Below are 25,801 nucleotides of genomic sequence, written 5' to 3' on the forward strand. Positions count from 1 at the left end.
ATTATTTTCAACTCTAAATTCATTTCCAATATTTAAAAAGTCTTCAATAAATATATGAATAATTTTATACATTCATACACTATAATATGAATAATTACAGTGTTAAAAGCTTTCTTTTTTTTAATAGTTTTATTAGGGGCTCATACAACTCTTATCACAATCCATACATACATCAATTGTGTAAAGCACATTTGTACATTAATTGGCCTCATCATTCTCAAAACAGTTGCTCTCCACTTAAGCCCCTGGCAACAGGTCCTCATTCCGACCCCCTCTCCCTGCTTCCCCTTCCCTCATGAACCCTTGATAACTTATAAATTATTATTTTGACATATCTTGCCCTGTCCGACTTCTCCCTTCACCCACTTTTCTGTTGTCCTTCCCCCAGGGGGAAGATCACATGTAGATCCTTGTATTAAAAACTTTCTTAAGAAACACTTTAAAAATAAGAAACAACTATAAAAATCTACCAAAATATATCATGTCCTTATTATTAATTATTATAATATTACCATTCATCAAAATATTTCCTGCACATATGATTGTATTAAGAAAAAAAACTGTGGCATATTTACTAGCTTGTTAAATTTGAAAACACATTAAAAATATTGAAGACTGACTGTTTAGGAAGACTAAACGTCTATTCTTATAAGAACATATTTAAATTACCTCCTGTTATCTTCTGTGGGACATTGTATTTGGGAGACATCACCTGTCTCCTGCCCATTCCATGAGATCTGGAAAGCAAGCAGTCTACGTACATGTCCCAGAAATCCTGAGCTATGTTTAAGAAGACATTGTAATGCCTGGGCCGCTGGGATTTTTGCAAGAACAACATGAAATTCCAGAAAGTATCCACGTTGTACTCGATCTTGAGTTCCTTGAGCTCTATCAATGTCAAAGAGCAAGCGTTCCAACATTGGAGATCAATATCTCCTTTGATCCCAGGGCTGACACTAGCAAGCACTCCCTTTTGAAACTCAAAATCGGCATTAACCACCTTGATCAGCAACATGCAGCTCACTAGGAAGTAGTGCCATCTTCCAGCGGCAGAACCCATATTCTATAGAGAAAAGAAAAAAGGGGAGGATTATTTATTACTTAAATACTTTTTTACTGATACTTAGAAAAGAATTCAGTTACTTGGGGAATTTAAAAAAAAAATACATAAACGCATGTGGTTTTCCATCCAACTGGCTGTCCTCCTGACTGCCCACTCTCAGACCTCCCTTGGAAAGGATAGTCCATTCCTCCTGATTCCAGCACTCTGATACGCAGGCAGAGGAAGCCCTGAAGTCCAACAAGCCGTGTGTATGAAGAGGTTCGTCTCATCACGAAGCTGCAAGCAACCTTCAGGAGCATGTGTGCCAACCTCTCCCCTTGACAGATAGGAACACTTCCTAGTGATTCGCCTCTGTACGTTCTATGGCACTACCATCCATCAAAATGCAACCCATTCTTTGTGTACACCGGAGGGAGTGGTGGTAGTAGTGGTGGTATTTTTATTAAAATGTTACAAATCTGTTAACCCCAAAGTGGCCAAGAGCTGTTTTAAGTTTCAAAGTGACTACCACTTTCCTTTTCATTCAGGCAAAAGTCAGTCAGGCACCCTAGGAGATCCCTGGCTCCCTTGGGAGCTGGTTGGAGGAGTCACACATAGGAGGACGAAAACACAGCCAGGAGAGCGCAGGGTCCATACAGCACGTGCTGCAAAATCTCCACAATGCCTAACGTTTCTGCGAGCAAGTTCCCAGCCAGTCGGTGGCTCCAGGAAGCCTGGGGCAGCAGGCCACCGAGCTCCGTCACAGGCGGACACGGGCAATGCCAGGGAACAACCAGGGTGAAGTAGGGATCTGCGGGTCCAGTAGACAGGGCTGACCTCCATCGCCTCGGGCCACCACCTCCCCGAAACCAAGGGAGGGAACCCCAACGAGACTAACGTGAATTTAGGATGGTCAGGGCGGTTCACATCGTGGGAAAGTGTGCAAACTCCCAGAGGGTGGCCAGTGGCCGTACCCGTTCCGCCGGGATGGCGCCTGGCCTGGGCCAGCGTTTGCAGGTCTGCATCCCTGGACCCGGTACCGCGGGGCCCCGGTACCTGTCGCCGGCGGTCGGGCGAGCGTCCCGGCGCGCTGTCCCGCGTGCGCTCTGTTCGCTCGGCGGCCGGGGACCCAGGCGGCTCCTGCCCCGCGCGGACCCGAGGTCTCCGCGCAGCGCCGACCTCCTGCCCTGCGGGACCCGCCGTGGGCAACCAGCGACGGGGAGGAAACAGTGCTCGGCCGCCGCCCGGAGCGCTCACCGCGCTCTGAGCTCGCCCGCAAATGCCCGGAAAGGCGCCGAACTTTCGGGGCGCGCCGCTCGGGGCTGGAGGCTCTGGGAGGCGGAGGAGCGGCGCTGGGGGACCCGCTGCGGCCGCGCCAGGCTCCGCACTCCAACCGTCCCGCGAGCCGCGCGGCTTTTGTAGCGGCCGAGTCTGGGGGCGAGTCCGGAGAGGGGACGGCGCCGAGGCCACGCCCTCACCTGGCCACCTTCTCCGCTGCAGACCCCTCCCCGTCCTGTTCCTCTGTAGCCTCCCTGAGAAGATGCACAGCTCGGAAAATTTGTTTGCACAATAGCTCTTTTCCTTCTTCTAACCCGATCCCACGCCCTATCCTCCGATTCAGGAAACAAAACATCAACAACAACACTCTCATCAGCCTGTAGCCCTTGCTGGAATCAAGTAGATTCCAATTCATAGCGACCCTACAGGGCAGACTAGATAGGCCCCTGTGGGTTTCCGAGGCTGGAACTCTTTACAGAAGCAGAGAGCTTCATCTTTCTGCTTTGGTGGGTTCAAACTGCTGACCTCACAGTTAGCAGCCCAATGGCAACCTAGGACTCCCTGCGAGTTTAAACCTCTAAACCTCTCTGGGGCAATTACAACCCAGCTTAGAAGAGGTGCCGCCCAAGTGCTCCTTAGAATCAAGGATGGCGAGACATTTTCTTACATATTTTGGACATGTTGTCAGGAAAGATCAGTCCCTGGAGGACTCCATGCTTAGTAAAGTAGATTGGCAGCAAAAAAGAGGAAAACCCTCAACGCGGCGGAATGACCCTGTGGCTACAATGGGCTCCAGCACGGGAACAATTGTGAGGATGGTGCAGGACCGGGCAGTGTTTCATTCTGTTGTGCATAAGGCTGCCGTGGCTTGAAACTGACACTGTGGCGCCTAACAACGACAGATCTCTCTGACCGCTTCCAACCTCTAGGAGAGCTATGAGTTAGAGCCACAACAACACAGCCTTATCCACTCGGTCGGACACATACAAATCTCATGCCTCTGTTCCAGTGTTCCATGTATTCCAGCATCTGCCGTGGAGCTCATGCAAACTCATCACATCCTGTGTGTGTCAAAGGAGGACGGGTTTTTCAGTAGTAGACCTCCTGGTCTTTCTCTAGAAACGCTGAAGGTTCCTAAGCAGCCGAGCGCAATCATGTGCACCGCTTAAGGATAATTCCAAGGGTAGCTCTGGTAGCTGAGTGGGTTACACGCAAGGTCGGCAAGTTGAAACCATCAGCCACTCTTCAGGAGAAAGACGAGCTTTGCTACTCGCATGAAAGTTGCAGTCTCAGCAACTGGAGTAATGGTTCCTTAGGGATATGGCAGAGGTGGTTGAGGGAAATGCGGAGCTAATAACAATGAGTACAAGAATGAAACTGATTGTGATGATGATTTTACAACTCTTGATGTGATTGAACCACTGAATCGTATATGTGAATTATGTGCCTATAAAACTGTTGAAAAAGAAGAAAGAAAGCTATAGTCTCAGAAACCCAGAAGGGCAATGCTTCCCTGTCTTAGAAGGTCACTGTCAGTCAGAATCCATTGGTAGGCAGTGAGTCTAGCTTTGGAGAAAGACTCACCCAAATGTTCCAATTCATGATTAATCATGTACTTGAAAAGTTAGTAGGAACTGTAGACGTTATCTAGCCCATCATGCTGTATGACACTTGAACCCTACCCATACTCACTCTCCCAAAGAATTCCCTCATCCATCTAAGGTGTCCAGTTTGACTTACTGCCAGAGCCTCTCCTTCCCCTCATTTTAAGGAAGTAAGCCGTTCTATCCTTGAGTTACTTGACACTTCAGTTGTTCTTTGTAAACTGAGTTAAAACAACAACAACAACCCATCTACTTCACTTGAATTCATAGCAACTCTATACAGGGTTCCCAAGGTTGTAAACCTTTATGGGAGCAGCGTCTCATTGTCCTCCCTGCCAGGAGGAACTGGGGGTTTTGAACCATGGACCTTGCAATTAGCAATCTACAGCTTACCCAACAGTGCCATTTACATATTAAAATTGTAAAATTCAATTTGAAAAGTTTACAATTGTAAAAGTCTTTTTGGAAGATGTACCTTTTTATTATTAAACATTTCATTTCTATACAAGTACTGCAAATGATTTATAGAAAAATAAAACATGAAATTAAAAATGTAAAGGCAGGAAATTGTCGGTGTATTTCTTTCCAGGCCTTTTCCCCAAGGCATTGAGATCATGCTATAAGTTAATTCTCTAGAAAACCTGTTGTCCTCAGGTTGCTTCTGACTCATAGTGACCCCAGGGGTCAGAGCAGAACTGCCCCATCTGGTTTCCAAGGCTGAGTCAGCATGGACTTCATTGTAATGAGTTTGGCTTTTAAATCTTTACAGAGCACACTGCCTTATCATTTTTCTGAAAAAGCAGCTGGTGGCTTGGAATTTGCCAACCTCTCAGTTAGCAGCCAACTCCTGTGCCACCAGGGCTCCTCTGCAACTCTGTGTGATGCCATCTGATTCATGTCATCCCCAATATGCCTCGTGGTGTCTGTAGACAAGAGGAGGAGACAAAGCTACCAAATATCAGTGTGCACTGAAGTCATATTGTTGCTAAGAAGATATTCACACACAGAGAAAGGAATAATATCCGCAATAGAGAATTTCTAAAAATTAATCATAATCACGGTATAATAGAAAGATAAGTAAAGGGAATAAGCCAGCAACTCAAGGAAATGAAGTTGAGCCTTAACAAATGCTAAGACATTATATAATATACAGGTTTAGCGATGTTTGAGAAAATGAGCACTCATATATTTTGAGGCATATAAATTAGTGTAATTACCATGGAAGAAATGTAGCATAATCTCTTTAATCAGAAATGTTGCTCTTAGTGTCTACCCTCAACTCAGTGACACAGACTGACCACTGTGACACTGTGGCTGAATTCCTGAAGGTCCCATTGCTGACTAAACAGTCACAAGCATAATGTGTCAGTCATGGCTGGGTCCTCAAGAAAGTGAAATCTTCAAATCCCATGGCTCTGTCGCTATGCACTACGAGGGCACACTGCTGTTTCCACTACTGCTGGTGTTTTCATAGTCACTGATTTTGTCAAAAATTCTGGTTTTTTAGCTACAATACTGTGGTAATTAGTATCTATGAACCTTTAAAAGAATGAAGCACTAATTAAAAGAAGAGAAAATTTTAAAAACCTTCTGTTCGATTACTCGTAATTTTCTAACTGATCATGTAATTCAATGTCAATTTAAAAAACAATTTTATTCATATTTGTATAATCTAGGAAATTTTACATTTAAGCAATCTGCAATGATATTTATCACATATTAACCTATGATTACAATTTATGAAAAGTATTATTAAAGATTCTCTATGACCTGGCATGGGAGGAGGCAGGGTGACCCCAGGAGTTACCACACTGAGCAACACCCACTCTAGTGGCACCACGGAATGCATTGTAAACATTTTCAGGTACCTTGTAAGAAACAGAAATAGAGAACACAACTTTTGACCCAGTAAACTCAAAATCTCCCTACCATTGAGTTGATTCCAACTCATAACTTCTTTCTAGGACAGGGCAGAATGTCTCTTTGAATTTCCAAGACTATAAATCTTTATGGGAATAGGAAACCTTGCCTTTCTCCTGAGGAGAGGCTGGTGGTTTCGAATTGCTGATCTTCCATGAGCAGCCTAAGGCATAACACACGACACCAACAGGGCTCCTTTGACCCAGTGATCATATGAATTGTAAATGATGTTCAGCAAGAAAATATAATGATTGCAAGTTTGGATACACCTACTAATATATAAGGCAAATATTGATGGAAAAGTTGACAAACTTACAATAATAAAGGGATTTCAATAAACCTCTAGGTCAAAGTGCAATCGTGTGACAGAAATATAGCCCAGTTATTGGACGCGAGGAAACAAATGACAGGACTACAGATCTAAGGCAGAAAGACAAATTACCACTAAATACAACTGAACAACACAAGTAACACTTGATATAGGTTCCTGAATGTTCCACTCAATAGAACATAAAACAATCTCTTAAAATGTACAAGTCTCAACAGTGTTTTAAATTTATCATTCAAAAAAAGTTAGCATTCAAAGTATAGTATCAGATTCCAAGACAAGAAGTTTAATAATAAAAATAAGAACAGAAATGTCCATATGTTTGGAAATTTAAATAATATACTGATTTGTAAAATAACCTTAAACAACAAATTTAAACGATTATTAAAATTGTTAAATGAATTGTAATTGAAATTAAAATGCAAAATTTAAAAAGGAAATATATAACTTGTTTTAAGATAGCCATAATACATTTACGTCTAAGTTTAGATTTACTTGTTGACTATTTGTTGGTTGGTGTTGTTGAGTTGACTCACGGAGACCTATGTACAATGGAACCCAAACCAGCCTGGTCCTGCACCCTCCTCACAACTCCCCGTGTGTCTGAGCCCACTGCTACAGCCACTGCATCAATCCATCTTGTTGAGGGGCTTCCTCTTTTTTGCTGACCCTCTACTTTATCAAGCATGATGCCCTTCTCCAGGGACTGGTCCAAAGTGCATGACATAAAGTCTTGTCATCCTCATGTCTAAGGAGCTTTCTAGCTTTACTTCTTCCAACACAGACGTAGATGTTTTCCTCGCAGCCCATGATATAGGCCGCATTCTTCATCAACACCAACTAAATTCACAGTACTATCTAACATATTATATCCAAAACAAGCCCAACACTCTAATTAGGCAGGTATCTTTCTAAGACTCACATTATTTTTATAAGAGTATCTTCACTAGCAGTAACATATTCATTATTAACCTATCATGACCATTCTGCTACCACTATATTGCTGGTGTGCCCAGCTTTCTTTTTTCCAGTTATATAATAGTGTCTTTCCCTTTCTCTCTGTAACTTTAGGTTCTCAATCCACTTCAAACTCTTCACTAAATTCAGATTTGCTTTTTCATTAAGGATTCATTTTCACTACATTATTTAGCCTCTGTTTGCTTATTATCATTTTTTGGTCTTTTCCCTGTATGAACATGTAATATTCTCTAGTAGTTTGTAAAAATATTATCTTTACTTTGTCTTTTTTTTAATGCCTGGCATATATTAGAAAGGGCAGTTAACAATTTCTAAAATTTCATTTAATGTACATAGGAAAATTTTCACTTTCCCCAACAGCCACAACCCTGTGGTCTTTCGTAACCCTAGTGTTCCCTGAGATTTACTGGCTGAAGTCACTAGACTATCCATTTGACCCCAGGCCACATCCCTTCCGGTTCCTTAGTTGCAATCCCGTCACACCGTGTACTGTGTTCATCTCCTCGATACGGCATGTTCCTCCAGGAAGAGCTAGCATCAGCACTCTCCACAGAATTCAGAAGAGCACTCGGCACACAGCAGGGATATGTTGACTGACTAATGCTGAATCTCTACAAAATGAATAATTTTTCAGTTCATTGACTTTCTGACTCATTTTAATGAAAGTCATTAATTTAAGACATCTACCATTGCAACTGCCTCTAGTAAACCCAAATAACAATATATTTGTCAAAGTGTGATTCAAAGAGCTTGGGGCAGAAAAGAGCAGGAAATGAAGTTGAAACAAATGAGTACCCCATAGAGAAAATAAGCACTCGTTGACTGATGACTAATTAAAGGGAAAGGGGAATTCTTTGTTCAGGAACATAAGAGACAAGATGAACAAAACATTGTCCCAAGGAAAGGGCAAAAAATAGAAAGTTCAGGAGAAAAATGGAAAGAATATAACCTGTATATATATTTGTGTATAGACATGATTGATTCACAAACACACATATGTATCCAGACATATCATGCTCGTATGTATAAACACATATGTCTGTATATGGACATTACACACAGACACATTATGGAGAGCTATGATATATGTATATGTGTGTATACATGTCAAATTCACTGCCATCTAGTCAATTCCAAATCATAGAGATCTGTAGGATGAAGTAGAAGTGCCTCTTTGGGTTTCAAAGACTAATTCATTATAGCAATAGAAAGCCCCATCTTTCTCCAATGGAAGGGCTGATGGTTTTGAACTTTTGGACTGTTGACTTTAAAAGTATATATATATATATATATATTTAAAAACTATTAGAATTAATAATAAATCACATTATATAATTTAAATTTTAAATCACGCAAGGTAGCTTAGTCACCTCCCATTCTTTTTACTATACTTGTCAAATTCATTACCTCTACATATATTATAAACCCCATGATATAATCCTGAAAGTTCCAATGTTTTTTATTTTTACCTCCACTGAACACTGGATTGTCACAAGATTGTAATTCTCTTTAGCCTAAGGGATCCCTTTAGCATTTCTCCTTTTTTCCCTTAAAACATATAAATTATTTATTTTATCATCACTGAGAATACCCACAGCAGAACATACACAAATTCAACAATTTCTACCCGTCTGGCTCTGTGCTACTGACTGCATTCTTTGAGTTGTGTAACCACCCTCACCTGCTTGTCTGAGTTCCCTGCAGGGGAGGTACAAGGCAGGTCAATTTGGGTCTGTCAGCTCCCACTGAGGACTGCTGGTAATGGCCGCTGTTTGCTAGGAAGCAGGCATCTTGAGTAAAGCCTACACCCACAGCATTCCACCACCTGGACAGTGCTCCCCCAACCACCACAGGGCCACTGGGTTTCTGAAAACAACAAGGGAGCTCTCTTGGCTATCCTTCTGGGGGTGCCAGTTCCTCCTCCTCCTCGTCCTGAAATGGAGGAAAGTCTATGTGTGTGTTTCCTGACAGCCAGATCAAATATAAGCAGAGCTCACAAAGCAGGTGAACAACAGGACCAGATTAAGCTCACTGAGTGAGGCTTTTCTGACCAAAAATGGACTTGCAGAGACAAACTAGGGAAGAGGGTAATAGTCAGAGAGAGAACTGTGGGAAACAGAAGGATTTCTCCCAAGTTGTCTCCCCCAAATAGATGCCAAACTTAGCTGCTTGCCAATGACTATACACTTGGAGATCATCAGGAGTAGATCAGGGGTCCTTCTGCCTAAGAGCTATCAGCCAGCTAGACCAAGCAGACACCACTGTTTATCCCACAACAAGTAGGGCGCACTCCCTTCTGGTAAGGATAGTAGTTGTCTGTTTTCTTGTAGGAGACACCAGAAAGGTCAAACCCACCCAAGGATGACCAAGGTTAGGCTGCCATCATGAATCTAGGGTCCGCCCATCTTGTCAGATGTATACCCTTAGACCTTCCCATTCCTATGGGCACACCCCTAGCTCATCCCCTTCCTATCACACTTATGCCTATCATACATCCCCTTCCTACGATATTTATGCCTATTGTACTCCCCCTTCCTGTGGCATGTGGTTACCTGTAACCATGCCTCCCGAAGGAGAATTTTTATCTTTGTAACCCTTGGTTAGCAATAAAGTTTGGGCTCCCTTCTGCTCTCGTGGCCGGGCTCTCCACATGAGGACCACCAAGAGGAGCTGAGGTGAGCATGCTACCATGAATTGTGTCTGACTCCATTATTCCAATCTCTCTCGACCTCTCATGCTCTCTATGACTTTACTATAATCTTTACTTATTATCGCTGTACAATTGCACCTACCGGATCTGTGATGATTTGTTGGGGACCCCTTCTCTCCCCACAGATGGAGCCCATCACGTGTGGCCTTGTAGGAAAAGAACTCTTTTGAGTTATATCCTGTGTAACAATTGTACAGCCTCATCAGACAGAAAGGGTGAATCAGGAAAACTTTTTTGAGTTTATATTTTTGAGTGTGTTCAGTCCGAGTGAGATATGGGTCAGGCAAAGAGCAAGGATAGAGTATGGTATCACGCTTTGCCACCTCTTGAAGAAACAAAATGTAGTGGTGACAAATAAGAGAATGAAAGAGTTTCTTCAATTGGTAAAGAAATTTAATCCTTCTTTTCCAGAGTCAGGAACCTTTGATATGGAGATCTGGGATAAGATAGCCATTAACTTAAGAAAAGCACACAGAGATGGGGAGAGTTTCCCCATGGAGACATCGTCTCTGTGGGTTCAAGTTAAGATGGCCTTAGTACTTTTGCAGGAGGAAGCGAATGAGGATTATCAGTCCAGTGAGAAATCTTGTGTGAGCTATCCAGATCTAGAAAAGCAAGCTAAAGTGTCTATGAATGAGTATGAATTAGGCTATTAAACTTTAGGAAAAGCTGAAAAAGCAGGGATTGATTTGTCAAGCAAGGCCTCCGACAAATCGAAACCTCACACCCAAAGCCTATATGCTCTCTGGGGACTGCAGCCTCCGAAGGTTTAAAGCACTAGAGGAAGGGAATTCCAAGATCCAAAACGAGGCTATTAAGCAATCCCAGGAAGCTCCCTTGCTTTCAAAGGTAGAGGAAGCAAAGAAACAAGACCAGCAAAGTAGTGAGAAGCATCTAAACTACGCAGACTTAAATCAGGTGAGAAGCAGGCAGAATGAGTATCAGGCAGGTGAGAAGATGTTAAACAGAGCTGAGAAAACAAAGTCTGAATCAGAAGGAGATATCAGACTAGAAGCATCTGTGCCACCACCAGAGTATAGCATAGGGAATCACAATACATCAAGCAAGTCAGTGCTGGAGGGAGAGATGAGATTAGATCCAAAGAAAAGCAAGTGGAGAGATTTAACGTAGAAAGAAGGTGAGGTTCAGGAAGCAAAAAACAAAGAGGCAGGGTGTAGGAAGGCACTTTTTCTTTCACAGGTAGAGAAGAGCATAGCTCAGGAAGCAGATTTCGAATTTAGAGTGGTTCATCCCGTGAGAGTTATAGACAGGGAGCCTGATGAGCAGCACCCAAAAGGGATTCACAGTGTTCCCTATAGGGAAGAGGGCACGCTGTTAGATTATTTTAGAACATGCAGAAATGTAGAGAGATGAGTACAAGGCCAACCTCATGGCAGCTGCCCTGGAAAATTACACCAGGCCTAAAACAAAATGCTTGAGCCTTAGGAAGATAGGTCATCTTCAAAGAGAGTGCAGATAGCACAGGCTGATCAACCTGGCCATGAAAATCAAACTGCGGCCTGAGTCAGAGCATGGGCCAGGGCCATCTAATTCTGATTTAAAAGACCCTCAACTTTGCCCACGCTGTAGGAAGGGAACTCATTGGGTGAGTCAATGTCTCTCATGAGGGAGGGGGGAGCAGGAAGGGAGGGGAAAATGAGGAGCTGATATTAAGGGCTCAAGTAGAAAGCAAATGTTTTGAGAATGATGATGGCAACAAATGTACAAATGTGCCTGACATGATGGATGGATGGATGGATGGATGGATGGATGAATTGTGATAAGAGTTGTACAAGCGCCCCCCAATAAAATGATTTTTTTTTAAAGGTGCTGTTCTATTCTCTTCTGAGCTTTGTTATTTTTCTGATGAAAGTCATGAACCAAGGAACAGTTGCTGTGTATGTAATGTGCTATTTCCCCCCTGAAAGCTTTTAAGATATTTTTAGTTTTCTGAAATTTGATAATGCACCTAAATATGATCTTCCTATATCTCACTAGATTTACTATATTTCATAACTCTCACTGCAGATGTTTTCTCTCGGGTCTTTGAGCTCATTAATGGCAGCTGTTTTTAAGTCCTTGCCTTTTATTTCCAACATCTGGAATATTTTTGGTTTGCTCTCTATTAATTGTCTTTTCTCCCAAGAAGGAATCAGGAATCAAGTAATTTTATGTTGTAAGGTTATCACTCAGATTGAATTAGGGCTCTTGGTAACTGATAAGATTCCTACAGTCCAATCCTTTATGAACAAGGTCATATTCACAGGTACCATGGATAGGATTTCAATATATCTTTCTGGGAACACGATTCAACCTCTAACAGTGAACAGCTGATTAGTTACATGAACAATGGCCTTCTTTGCCATGAGACTAGAATTGAATGGTAACTGGCTACCATTATTGAACATTTTGATTAAAGATTTCATAGAAGAATCTGATTTTTTAAATGAAGAAATGTAGAATCGAATTTAAATTTTTCATGAACTTTCTGGAGCCATAGAGGGTGGATGGACTCTCAATGAATATTGCCTGGAGACAATATTTAAATCTTAAACCCCAAATATTTCCTGGACTCTATTTAAAATAGAGCAATAGTGTGGTTTAGCTAGAAAAAAGGAAAGGACGTGGTAAAAGGACTGCTTTAGCATTATATTCTTATAAGCGCTGTCAATAAGGGACCAAAGTGACAAAAGAAAATTGAAAGGCTAAAATGGAAACTTAGGGGGCACTGAGTTCATGTTAATGAGGGAAGAACAACTCAGAAAATGACAATGTCACTAAATTGTATATGTATGAATTATATTGAATTGGTGTATATTTGCTGTGTATATTCTTAACAATATTAATGAAATGTAAAGGGAAAATCCATAACAATGAATAAAATACAATTAGAAGTATTTTAGATATTCTTTCTGACTTGAAACTCCAAAAGGAGAGGGGAAAGTGCTCTTTTAATAGATAGCACTTCTTTAAAATATTCTAATTCCACCACTCTAACAATACAATTACGCATAGAAAATCCAACCCTTTCCCATTTCTAGTTTGTAGCCTCTGTGATAGGTAGGTTTATTGTGCCAATCTGGCCAATAGGAACATGTGGGATTAATAAGGTCGTAATTTGATTGGAGGGCAAAGAGATAAATGGTTTGGCAAGCCCCTCCCCGATCTCTCTTGCTCTCTGGTGATCGGAGCAGCGTTCAGCTGCTTTAGCTAGTTCTTTGCCTCAACTTGTGAGCTATACTACTTGTGGGGCAGCCAATCCATGGATCTTTTTGCTAGAGTTTAAGGTTCCTTTGAGACCTGCTTCGTCACACTGCTGGTGTATACATTGCTTGGGTTTGAAGCTGTTGGATTCTGCTGTCTTGCATTTGCTTGAGTTCAATGTCCCATCTGGGCCTACTTCACTAAGCAACTGAGCTGCCCACTGTTGGCGACCTGCCTGGCTGTTTCCTGCCTGTGGCTGGACTGCCTGCATTACCTTAGGGAAGACTCAGCAGTCTGCTTCCTTGACCTTGGGCCCAGCAGCCCTCCTGAGTTGAAGGACTTCAAGTATATTAATGGTTCCACTGAAGTGAGTTGAACTGAGCCCTCTCTACTGCTGCGTGGACTAATTAGCTGTTTTATTCCTTCATGCTGTATATATCTATCCATATATATAATCATAAGTGTCCTGGTTTTGCTTCTCTAGAGAACCCTGTCTAACGCAGCTTCCCTGCAAACTTCTCTGCCTCCCTAGATGACTTTCCTCTCTCCTTTAAACCCTTTCTTTCTTCTGCAGCTCTTTACCATAAACCTCCATTTAGATTTCCTTGTTTCTTATACTTTATTTTGTTTAGACTTATGTCTGATTTTTTTTAAAAACCAAGTAAAAACAAAGGAATCAAAATGCAGAAACAAAATTTCACTAAATGAGCTGTCCAAGAAGATAAAAGCTATGTATATTCATGAATTAGTCATTACAACTCCCTTACAAGATTACTGAGGATTCTCATGGCCCACACTGTGGGAATAAAATGAAGTTGCTTGCTCCCCAAAAGATTTTCATCCTCAAAAACTCTGTGGAGCAGTTGTAATCTATTTTATTAGGTTGCCTTGAGGTGGATTCAACTTGATAAAAAGTGATTTTGGTTTTTTTAGTTTACATAATTACTGGACTACTAACCTAAAAAAGGTGCCCTGATTGCATAATGGATTATGCCCTGGCTGCTAACTAAAACGTAAGCAGTTCAAATCCACAAGGGCAGAAAGATGAGACTTTCTGTTGCTGTAAAGCTTTACAACCTCAGAAACAAGGGCAGTTCTATTCTGTCCTGTGGGGTTGCTAAACAAAACAAACTCATGGCCAATGAGTAGATGGCCACTCATAATGACCATATAGGACAGGCAGAACTTCCCCTGTGAGTTTCAGATACCATCATTCTTTATGGGAGTAGAAAGCCTTATACAGAACGGCTGGTGGTTTCGCACTGCTGACCTTGCAGTTAGCAGCCTAACACGTAATCAATGTGCCGCCAGGGCTCCCTTAGAGGGTTGGTAGGAGTCAGAATTGACTGGATGGCAGTGGGTTGGACTAAACATTGAGGTTTGAACCCACCTAGTGGTACCATGGAAGGTAGACCTGGCAATCTGCTTCCATAAAGACCAGAGCCAAAAAAACCATGGGGGCAGTTCTACTCTGTAACAAATGGGGGTGACCACAAGTTTTAATTGACTGGAAGGCAATGGGTTTACTATTTTTTGTGTGTGTGTTGAGTGTTAGTCTGATAATTACAAGTTTGGTTGTTCGAATCCACCAGCTTCTCTGAGGAAGCAAGTTAAGGTCATCTACCCTTGCAAAGATTTGCAGCTTTGGGAATCCCAGGGGTCGGTTCTACTGAGGAATTAGCCACTGCAAACCTCATGAGTAGCAGCAGAGCACTGTCAGCGAGGGTGCCCGAAGATGAGAACCCCTCAAGTTGGAGGCACTCAAAATATGACTGAGGAAGAGTTGCTTCTCGAGATACAGTTGGCACTAATGACGTTGATGAAGTGCAGCTTTGGGGACCTTCATTTGCTGATGGGGTACAACTCAAACGAGTAGAAACATCCACTAATAATCAGGACTTGGGATGTAACAAGTATGAATCTAGGAAACTTTGGAAATTGCAGAAAATGAAATGGACTGCATACAGATCAATATCGTAGATGTTAGTGAACTGAAACAGACTGATATTGGCCACTTTGAATCAAATCGTCTTAACGTTTACAATGTCGGCATGACAAATTCAGGAGGAATGGTATCCCATTCATCATCAAAAAGGACATTTCAAGCTCTTTAAGTACAGTTCTGTCTGTCTATACATATACAAGGAGATCCAGTCAATATAACTATTATCCAAATGCATACACCAACTACTAAAGTTAATAATTAATTTTTATCTTTGTAACACTGAATCTGTTGGAAAAAATGAGCAACATGTTAAAAATTGATACAGCATGCTTATGAAAATAACACGTGGGTTAGCAAAATAACACAGGGTTAGCAAATATTGTGTACTATGCATGTAATTTACATAAAATATGGTTGCTACCCTAAAATGCAATGTGGTGGCCAGGAATTGGATCCTGTCATAACTGAAAAACTAGTGAAGTCCAAATAAAGTCTGCAGTTTAGTTACTTGTATTGTGCCAGTATTAATCTCTTAGTTTTGATGTATGGAAGATGTTAATATTAGGGCAAGCAGGGTTAAGGGGTTACAGGACCTTTTGGGTACTTATCTTTCCAACTTCTAGGAAATCTAAGACTATTGCACAATAAAATGTTTCTTTTTAAGAAATGTTGACTAGAACACTAGTATATATTTTTAATTTTAAAAAATCTAATTGTGTGTTATGCCGATGGATCATATGGGGTCATCATGCCTACTGCGTGAGATTCCTCAGTAGCACCGAATGCTTTTCTTCCCTTTCAATCTTCTGGACAACCATAGTGGAGACATCCTCTACTCTGAATGATAGGAGTAACATTCTCCTTCAGTAATGACTTCAGGACCAGCTCTGTATAACGCCTTCGATCATCTAACTCCATGCTCATGTTAGCTGCATATTTTCCAGCTTCACAGTGTTTTCTTTACTATCTGGTAAGCAGAGCTGTAATAAATACTTTAGATCCTGAGCATATTTTGTTCAAGGAAAATATGATGCTTTCTGCTTTGTTTATAGTACACAATGATCCTCAGCCCTCGGAGACACTTGGATATCAAGTTCTCATTGATTTTTCTTCCTGTAATCATTTCCCATCTGTATGTTGGCGGGGGAAGGAACATTTTGGACCTGAGTCCACTAACCAGCAATAAGGAATAAACATGGATTAAATATATTGGGCACAATCCTATCTGACATTCTAGGATCACCTACTAGACAAACTAAAACGTGTCCCGATTAATGAGGGATATACCTTGATGGAGATAAACATCTGTGCTTGGATTAATAGTCATCATTAAAATAATCTAACCATTACAGCAAAATAATTTGAGCTTTATTGATCGGTGGAAATGAAAAAGAGGTCCATGATTACAAAAAGAACTGAGAGGGATGGTTTTCACCATGTTCATTTCCAAATAATCACTGTCATAAATGAGAAGCAGAAAGACTGTCACATTGAGATGTAAAAAAGAGGTTCCTAAAACGAAGTCTTGATGGCTAAGAATCAGAAGCTGACAGTGTTGTGCAGGGCACCCTGGTGTGTACATTTCTTAGTGTGTAAAAGCATGGGTGAGGCTCTCATTCAGCCCAGTTTGAGGAAAGGTACTTTCTCATTTTCACAAAGACACGCTTTAAACGAGATTTGGATAAAGCCTGTCTGGCAGTTTTGCTCCCCCATGCACAGTCTCCGATCCTGACATTTTCAATAATACTTTTGTGACGTTTTGATTCGTTGTCTCCTGAGTTCTTGTTGGCAACCACTCATTAATGAACTAACAGCTTTCCAGGGTCTTCTTTTCCAGACGAACTTTCGTGTCTTTTAAGCGTTTGGCTTTATTGTCTGAAGTTTGTTCCCATCCCCACCCCCGAGAGTTAACTCAGATACCTTGCATTATCATATAAATGCCTCGAAGGTATCTTAGTTTCTCCAGCCACAGGAGGTCTGGCGGCGCTGTGCGTTCAGCGTTGCGCCGCCAAGTGCAAGATCGGTGGTTCGAACCCACTATCGGCTCCACTGGAGACAGATGCGCTGTTTGCTGCCGTAAAGATTTAGTCTCAGAAGCTCTAAATTCCACTCTGTCCGAAAAGGTCATTAGGAGTCGGCATTGACTCGGCCACTCAATTAGAAAGACCCATTCCGGACGCACACGGTCGCGCTCTGCACCGCCACACGGCGCATGCGCCGAGCCCTACTGGGCGGCGCGGTGAAATGACCAAGTGGGCGGCTGGCTGTGACGTACAAACGACTCGCCGTCATTCGACGCCTTCCACTTCCGCCAGAGGGAATCCTGCGCTGCCGTTGCTATGGTTCGCAGCAGTTGCTTGTTGTTCCGAAAGGTCTGTGCACGTTTCCCCTCGCCTGCTACCCTCTAATCCCACGTGAGGACGCAGACGCGCCCACTTTGCTTTCATTCTGGCGTTTCTTTCCCGCTGGGCTCTTCCGTACCCCCTCCTTCGCCCCTCCGGAAGTCTAGCTTTCCTGTCAGGAATGGGAAAGATGCCTGGGCGCAGGATTATGGGTTCTTTTGGGGAGCTGTGCTTAACAGGTGTGGGAGCTAAGGGTGACAAGCCTTCCAGTTAGACACACGTTAGTGTAGGATTAACTTCCCTTTAGCCCAAATAGGAGTACTGTTAATGTAGGTGTGTGGTTTTTCATTCAGGTAATCCTATCTGAAGCCTGTTCTAATCCTGCTTTTTGTTTGTTTTTCCCTTGAGTGTATTGTTTTTAAGATATTTCTGAAGGCATTTATGCAGTAAAAGAATGTGTAATTCCCTTTTGCAGGGAATTTAGATCAGTTTTTGTGTAGTATCAGTTTTGGAATCATTTCTGTTACAAAAACAAGTACAGCTGTTCAGATATTTTTAAAGGTCTTCTAGAAGTGCCTAATGGTAGTATTTTTTGGAAGACCTTCTGGTTTGATATTTCGGACATTATGATCATATTTAGGACCAGAGTTAGATTATCCTGATCTGATGATTCTAGAGCAGTAAAACACAGTTAGCCGGACTTTTAAAATGGGAGCTTTCTTTTCCAGAGAGGCATCATTCGTAATATGTCTGAATATGTTTTAGACGCTATTCACTCACTGCCCGCAAGTCGATGCCAACTCATAGCTACCCTGTAGGACTGAGTGGAGTGCTCCGTGTGAGTTTCCTAGACTAACTCTTTACGGGAGTGGAAAGCTTTCTCCTGCAGAGCGCTGGGGGTTTCAAACTGCTGACCTTTGGATTTCAGCCAGTGCTAGCCACTACGCCACCAGAGCACCTTAGGTTCCAAAATGGGTATTTATATGGAAAGAGACTCATGACAGGACGCATTAAGGCATGCGAGGTAACAGATCCTTCAACTGCATCGTTAAGGGTTACTTGTGTAGCCCTAGCACTATCTATAGCACTTCCCCTGTTTGAAAGGGAGTCCGGGCAGGTATTACTGATGCATTTCTGATCTAGCTTCCATCAAAGTACAAGTTCCTTAAGCACAGGAAAATATCCTGGCTTGCCCCCAAGTTGTGACTTACTGAATATTAAACAAAGACCTACATTTTGAATCTGTCTTACTCTCCCACCACTTCAATCTCTTATCTTGGTGCATCAGAAGCACCAAGGGAGCTTGCTAAATACCTTAACCAGACCAAATCAAAATGGTCAGTAAGGCATATATGATGGGGGAAGGGGGAGTAATTACCAGATGTTTTGGTACTTTAAAATGGTTCTAAAGTGTAACCACCCTCCCCCCACCTAATTCACAATTTTTGGGGGGGATTATCCTAAATGACTAAAAGACATGACCCACTATCACCAAGTCCATTCTTACTGTATAGGGCTCCAGGGCTGTAAATCTTTATGGAAACAGACGGCTTCATCTTTTTCGTCAGAGCTACTGCTGGTTTTGACTCATTGACCTTTCAGTTAGTGTTCCCATATTTAACCAGCAGCATGGAGATTATGAATTTTTATTCATAATGTTATGAAAAATTATTCTTAAGGAACTCTGATAGCCTGAGAGATTGTTACCTACAAGAAGTTCCCAATTTAAGAGGGCAACACTAGTAAACAAAAGCAAGCAGAATACGTTGTAATAATGGAAGTTTAGTCACAGTGCTGAGGGCCTCTCCAAGTCAATGGTCAATGTTAATTAGAGGACTTAAGAAAAACATCACAGAAAGTATGACAGTGAAGGAGGGTGTATGATAGAAAAGAACCAGTGGTGGTCTAGGCAAAAGGAAAGCATGACCAGAGGGGCAGGGAGGGGTGACAATAGACGGAGTAGTGCAGAGATATAGGAGAAGAGATGAGTACAGGGAGGTAAATGATTGAAAATTCAAGCAGTAGTTTAAGTAGGTTAAAATTAACTATTGGCTAGATCATAAACTGAAAAAAATTAATAAACAGTGCTTAGTTTTTTAGTAAGGGAGAAGAGATATGATCAATTTTCTAGAACATGGGCAGCAAGATGGAGAAGGGATTCAGGAAGGAATGACAAGAGACTGACAAAGCAGTGAGGTGCTGATGTGATTGTCCAGGTACAAGGACAGTGATACGGAAAAGGGAAAGTTAAGGGTTAGCAGGGCTTCAGAAAAGAAGAGGTATCATTTGAAAGATTCCCATTTGTGGAATTTGCCTTGAGCAGATTTTGCCTCAAGTCAAGTTTGGGTCATGTTAATATGAGATAGCTTCATAAAGTCCATGGGAAATTTTTCATCTTTTCCTTCTATTTTCCTGGGAACTATTTTTCCCTATGAACTTTCTGAAGCTCTCGCTTATTGTATTTGAGGTAAGTTATTTTTTCAACTAATACTTGTGTACTAGTTACATATATGGGGGAGTATGTTCAAATATACATTAAATACAGACCCAGTTCTCATTTGCTGTAAACCATTAAAATGTTTATATCCTGGTAGAGCGGTCCAACAGACTATCTATGGAAAATACCTCATATAGGTACTATTTGGAACAGAAGGCCCAAGGCAAAGACTTTAAGGATTGATGGGACAACTACTGAAAATTGTAAAACGAGCAAAAAGAAAAGTAGGAAAGGCCATTTAGAGATAAGTAAAGGGAAAAGGGAGATCAGATAGGAGGTAAGTTAAGAAAATGGTGAAATGGTATACTTTGAAAACCTGTTTTAGTGACCAAAAGCAGTAGGACTTTTAAGTTGGTAAACAGAACACTGAAATGTTCTCTCTCTCTCTCTCTCTCACATACACTCTCTCTCTAGTATGGAAACTTCATTGATAACCTAAGACTCTTCACCAAAGGAGGAAGTGGTGGAATGGGTTATCCTCGATTAGGTGGAGAAGGTGGAAAAGGTGGTGACGTCTGGGTTGTAGCAGAAAAAAAGATGACTTTAAAGCAACTTAAAGACAAATACCCACACAAACGATTTGTGGCTGGCGAAGGCGCAAACAGTCGGTAAGTTCTTAATGATGACTGTGATTTGGTAAAATCAGGACTTCCCAGAAAACAAAACTATGTGTGTAACTGAATAAAAAATACAGTTTTCTAAGAAAAATAAAATACTGGTACTATCAAATCTTTTGGAGCCTTTAGATTTTTATAAAAGGCTTTTCTTCTCCCAATATCTGTTGGTATTCTTCTCTCTTCATCTAGTTCTCAATCCAAACTCACTGCCATCAAGGTGATTCCAACTCCCAGTGGCCTAAAGACAAAGGAGGGCTGCCCTGTGATTTTTAAGGCTATGCATCTTTTTTTTAATTAAAGGATCATTTTATTGGGGGAGCTTCACAGCTCTTATAACATCCATACATCAATTGTATCAAGCATATTTGTGCATATGTTGCCATCATTATTTTCTAGACACTTATTTTCTATCTTTAGGGGAACAAAGAACCTTACCTTTCTCCTGCAGAGCAGCTGGTTCTAGTGCACAGCCCACTGTGATACCAGACCTTCTGACTTCCTCAACGGAAACAGAACAGTCAGAAACACCATGCGCCTCTTGGGATTATCTATGAAAGTCTTTAGGAAACCTTCCTCAAGTTTTAATCATATTACTATACCTTCTACCGTCAAGCGTTCTTCCAGGAACTCTTAGGCCTTGCTTAAAAGTTAGAGCCTCTTTCTCTTGTGTTGTTGTTGTTGGGTGCCATCGAGCCGGTTCCAACCCATAGCGACCTTAGGTTCAACAGAAGGAAACACTGCCCAGTCTGCACCTTACTCACAGTTGTTCCTATGCCTCCGCCCATTGTTGCAGCCACCGTTTCAATCCCTCTTGTCAAGGGTCTTCCTCTTTTTCATTGTCCCGTTACTTGACCAAGCATGTTGTCATTTTTCAGGGACTAGAGTCTCCAGATAACATGTCTAAAGTACATGCGATGAAGTCTAGCCATCTTTGCCACTAAGGCACATTCTGTTTTCATTGTATACAGTGTGTTTTCCTTTTGCTTCTGTTTTGACCTTCTCCAGGGCAGCAAAGCCATCCCTTTATTTTGTGTTGTGAATATTTGCTGCTTCCATAGAATATATTCTGAGGGCCTTATGTGAGGAACCGTTGTTGTTTAATTGTGGTTTTGGTGAAAGTTTACAATGCCAATTAGTTTTCCATTCTTCAATTTACCCACAGATTGTTTCAGGACATGGGTTGCCACCTCCCCCACCCCCAATGTGTCAACACTCTCCACTTTCACCATGGGGTTCCCATTCACCCAGTTTTTCTTCCCCTTCTTCTGAATTCTTCTTAGGGCAAATGCCACCCTTTTGGTTTCATATAGCTGAATGTTCTGAGGAGCACATTCTTCATAGGTGTTACTCTTCACATTATGGGTCTATCTGCTTCTTGATTGACTATAAAAGATGGTCTCCAGAAGCAGGTTTCGTTTCTAAGTTTGAAGGGTATTTAGGGCTATAGTCTCAGCGGTTTAAACAATCTCTACCAGATGAGTAAACCTGGTTGTTTTTAATTTGTTTGTTTTTATGAATTTGAATTCTACTCTACATTTTGCTGTCAGTCTGCCCAGGACCTTCTATTGTGATCAAGTCAGAGCTGGTCAGCATCTAGTTCTCGTCTCAGTCTAGGGTAGGCTGTAATTGACAAGGTCCCTCTTTCCTCTCTCCCCTCCCCATTTTATTCCCCCACTCTTCTTTTTGCACAGAAATGGAAGATACCCATATTTGTAAATTAAGTGATTACTTGCAAACTGTTAAGACTGCAGTCACTACTCTCCAAAGTAGGATGTAGAATATTGTTTATATGGGCTGTATTATGCCAGTTGACCTACAGGTACCCCAAGACCGTGATTCCTAATCCTCAAGCCCAGAAATTCAGTCCTACAAGGTGTTTAACTGTGGCTAAGCAATTTTCTTGACTGTGCGCCCTGTGTGTTCTGTTGTATACATTTTGTGTAGATACAAATATGTATGTAGAAATAGCCACTGCCAAGCCTGAACATTTGCACATACTTGTGCTTGCACATGTCATTCCACAACTGTTCAGTCTACATATCTACAGATGTGTCTACTTGTACATTGTTTGTTATCCCTGTTATGGCAAGATTGCATATGAAGTTGTATTTACTCTTGTTGCTTTGTGTATGAGGTATCATTCTTTTGCTATAAACAAACAAAGTTCTTAAAGCTTCTATCCAAGTACTGTTATTTTTCTTCAAGCTCTCATGCCATTTTATTCCTTAGGAGGTGTTAATGTGAAGGTTAGATTTTACGATCCTATAAATGTGAGATCAGTATTGGGCTAACTGCACGGTCAGCAGTTCTAACCCACCAGCCGTTCTAGGGGAGAAAGAAGAAGCTGTAAAGACTTACAGGCTCAGAAACCCAGTATAGTGTCGATAAGAGTTGGAATCTACTTGATGGCAGTGGGTTTGGTTGGGTAAGTGGTTCAGTGGTAGAATTCTCACCTTCCCTGTGGAAGGTCTGGCTTTCTTCCTGGCCAGACACTTCAGTGCAGCCACCACTTACCTGTCAGTTGTGCCTCGGGTTTTGGCAATGATGCCGCCCAAGTTTCAGTGGAGCTTCCAGACCAAGACTTTTTTTTTAACATCTAAGCAAGAAACTGAAACAATGTCAAAGACTAGCTCTTTAATGAGATGTCTTATCATTCTGATTTTAAATACCAGTGCAAAGACCTGAATCCATTTAAGTCACAAATTATTTAAGAATAGACTGGTATGTTCATTTTTTGAAGTATAGTAATAGAAATTAATATTTAAAACAGGGGCAGATCTTTATGTACAGGTGTCTCTACTTTGCTTCATTTGCCCCAACCCCCATCCCGTGTCAATATTATGTTCTCTGACACCTCCTCTAGCCTTACTTCAGGCATTCCAAGCTATATAAATATTCTTGTGTTGATCTCACATCACCTTCTACCCCACCTCATTTTTCTCTCTTTCAAACAAAGCTCACTTAATCCATCTGAAACAATATGAAATGAATGAATCCTTTTTAACACTCTATCTTCCTCCTAAAAGATTTGGCCATTTGCTACAATTTTTAGAAAGAGATGAAAAAATTTATTTTGAGATAAAGAACTCAACTATTAGACTTTCCTTTACATGTGCTAACCCTGAGTTTTTCAAACAGTGCTTCTCAGTTTTCTAAGGTGGTACTTTAAAACCTGTTTTCACTGCAACTAGAAACATTTTGTATTGTGACCCAATAAATATATGTATTATCTATTTTATATATACCATTGTATTCTTATAGATACTACTATAACCCATGATTTTCTAAAAACATAGTATTTGGATTGTGAAATAAGTTTAGTAGGGTGCAACTAGCATTTTTAAAAAATGAAATAAAGTAGAATAAAAAACATTAGCATGTCCCACACACATAGTAAATATAGTTCTATAAAACTTTAAAAGCGGTGCCCTCCCGACCGCCCGCCCGCGGGGCCAGACCTGCGCCACACTGGGCTGCTCAGTTGCTCGTGGTCGCCAGGGCAGCGCGGGCGACGTGGGAGCCGGGGCGGCGGCCCCAGCTTGCGAGGAGCGCCAGGCAGCCAACAGCCAGGAGGAGACAAATATACAGACCTGCGTTATGACCCTAACTGGAAGAATAAGAATGAGGAAGGGCAGTTGTTGATCGTGGAAGCAGTGCTAGAGTCTCTAGACAGCTCTACAGAAAACCTGAAGTGGACCCACTCTATCCTTCCAAAGAGACCTCCGTGGAACCCACCGGGGAGAAAGACTAACAGAAGTGCCCCCAAAGTGAAGCTTCCTTGCTTGGTAGTTAACTTGTAAGCCCAAACTATTAGTGTGGTGCCCTTCGCAGCAAGCCCTTTTCTGAGCTGACTGGCAGTGACCAGGAGAAGTCGAGTAACCTCTCTCAGTTCTTAAAGAGTTCACTGTTCACATAATGAAGTTTTCCTGCTGGGATCACATGGCCTTCAGCGAAGGAAGTCCAAGCAATACTATTTTGTGGGAAAAAGACAAGTTGACTTTGGGATTACCCACTTCTAAAACTGACTCTTAACTTCAACTTCATAATAAGAGGGGAGACTCACCTAGAACAGATCTACCCCTCAGAGTAACTGACACGACGCCTAATCAGAATGCCAGAGTGATTGAAACTGCCGCCATCGATCCTGAAAACAAATGGCATCAAAGAGCCCAAGAGCTAAAGGGAACTCCATTCTTCCTCCGACAGCCAACCTGTTTGAGCGTCTCCAGATGCTCGGCGCACTCCTATAACGGATCAACATCACCAGGCCGTAGTGCAGCTGACCGACATGCAGCCCAATGAAGGGGCCTTGTCCAGCATCGCATGTCCACCCATTATGTCAAGAGTAGAAAGTGTATCCCAACTCAGTTCGCAAAGAAGCCAACGGAACCAAATAAAAATTAGTCATAGCAATTCTGAAGGTTGCCTGTTTCAACTGGAAAAAGGGAGAAGACACAGGAAAAGAAGTGGCATTAAGAGTTCCAAGAAGAAAAGTTATCAGAAAAGGGACATGAAACTTGGAGACCTCGGACCTGACTTTGCGTCTGTCAGAGACAAAATGCAAAAGTTAATACAGCAAAAGGAATATGCAAGACAAGTTATGAAGACATTCGCCATTCTGTCAAAACCACAAACAGACAAGACAGAGACTAAATTTGCCATCCCACAGCAGAAGGCTTTGGAATATGCTAAGACCATCCCAAAACCCAGGTCATCAAATTTGACTGGCCAGGCATCAAAGGAAACTAAAAAATCCAGCCTCTACTGCAAAGGAAGGAAACATACCTGAGATACCACTGTTGGCAATGCTACAGAGCAGACGTGAAAGAGAAAAACAAGCTGTGGCTGCTTTCAAAGCCCTTCACATTGTATAGACAGCCCAGTAGGAACGCGAGCACCCTGCTGGTATGGACTTGGCAGAGAGGCTCGTCAGCTGGTCTACACTGTACTCAAGCTGCCATCTCGGTTTGCCTAAAGCAGGATTTAAAACGGAGGGGCGTTATAGGGTGCCATATTTTTACTTTCTAAGAACAAAGCCATTTTAATTCTTTATTTTCAAGTCAATTAGAGCTGGGGCTGCGTCCAAACTAGAGAATAAAGTCTTCCGGTTAAAAAAAAACACTTAAAAACCCCTGTAAATTCATTTATATACTATATGTGAATGGATGCACAGGGTCTTGGTGCATTACAGGTAGTCTCTGACCTACAGCAGGGTTCTGTTCCAGTGACTCTACTGGAAGTAAATTCTGACAAATGCCTCTTTTATTTTTTTTTTAATTGCCTTATATTATAATATCTTTATAAATCTGGTCTTTGTGGGAGTTGGAAGCATTTTA

The 25,801-nt window shown here is 41.8% G+C and overlaps 2 protein-coding genes and 1 pseudogene across 4 annotated transcripts in view; 2 read left to right on the plus strand and 1 right to left on the minus strand.

Annotated features, from left to right (window-relative positions):
- Nucleotides 1-477: 477 nt before the first annotated feature.
- FAM237B (family with sequence similarity 237 member B) lies at nt 478-1,885 on the minus strand. Its single transcript, XM_045288650.1, has 2 exons — nt 1,733-1,885; nt 478-1,063 (listed from the first exon to the last, which is right to left on the minus strand). Exons 1-2 carry the CDS (start codon nt 1,883-1,885, stop codon nt 647-649), a joined length of 570 nt encoding a protein of 189 aa, XP_045144585.1. The 3' UTR covers nt 478-646.
- Nucleotides 1,886-17,301: 15,416 nt separating this feature from the next.
- Nucleotides 17,302-25,801, plus strand: part of GTPBP10 (GTP binding protein 10) — a 38,208-nt gene continuing 29,708 nt past the window's right edge. For all 3 annotated transcript variants that reach the window (XM_045288994.1, XM_045288995.1, XM_004718094.3), the window contains exons 1-2: nt 17,302-17,381; nt 20,263-20,456. In XM_045288994.1, the coding sequence (XP_045144929.1) occupies nt 17,349-17,381; nt 20,263-20,456 (227 nt within the window). In that variant the 5' untranslated portion in view covers nt 17,302-17,348. The remainder of the gene's footprint in view (nt 17,382-20,262; nt 20,457-25,801) is intronic.
- LOC105978593 lies at nt 22,676-25,339 on the plus strand (annotated as a pseudogene).

This window comes from Echinops telfairi, unplaced genomic scaffold (assembly GCF_000313985.2).
Source record: "Echinops telfairi isolate 266 unplaced genomic scaffold, ASM31398v2 ScPeMD7_23;HRSCAF=83, whole genome shotgun sequence".
NCBI classification, from domain to species: Eukaryota; Metazoa; Chordata; class Mammalia; order Afrosoricida; family Tenrecidae; genus Echinops; species Echinops telfairi.

Coding starts and splice junctions, on each gene's coding strand:
- FAM237B (XM_045288650.1), bottom strand. CDS start 1,885: ATGGAGGTCAGCCCTGTCTACTGGACCCGCAGATCCCTACTTCACCCT. Junction 1,064..1,732: donor GGGAACTTGCTCGCAGAAAC/GTTAGGCATTGT, acceptor TTTTCTCTATAG/AATATGGGTTCTGCCGCTGG.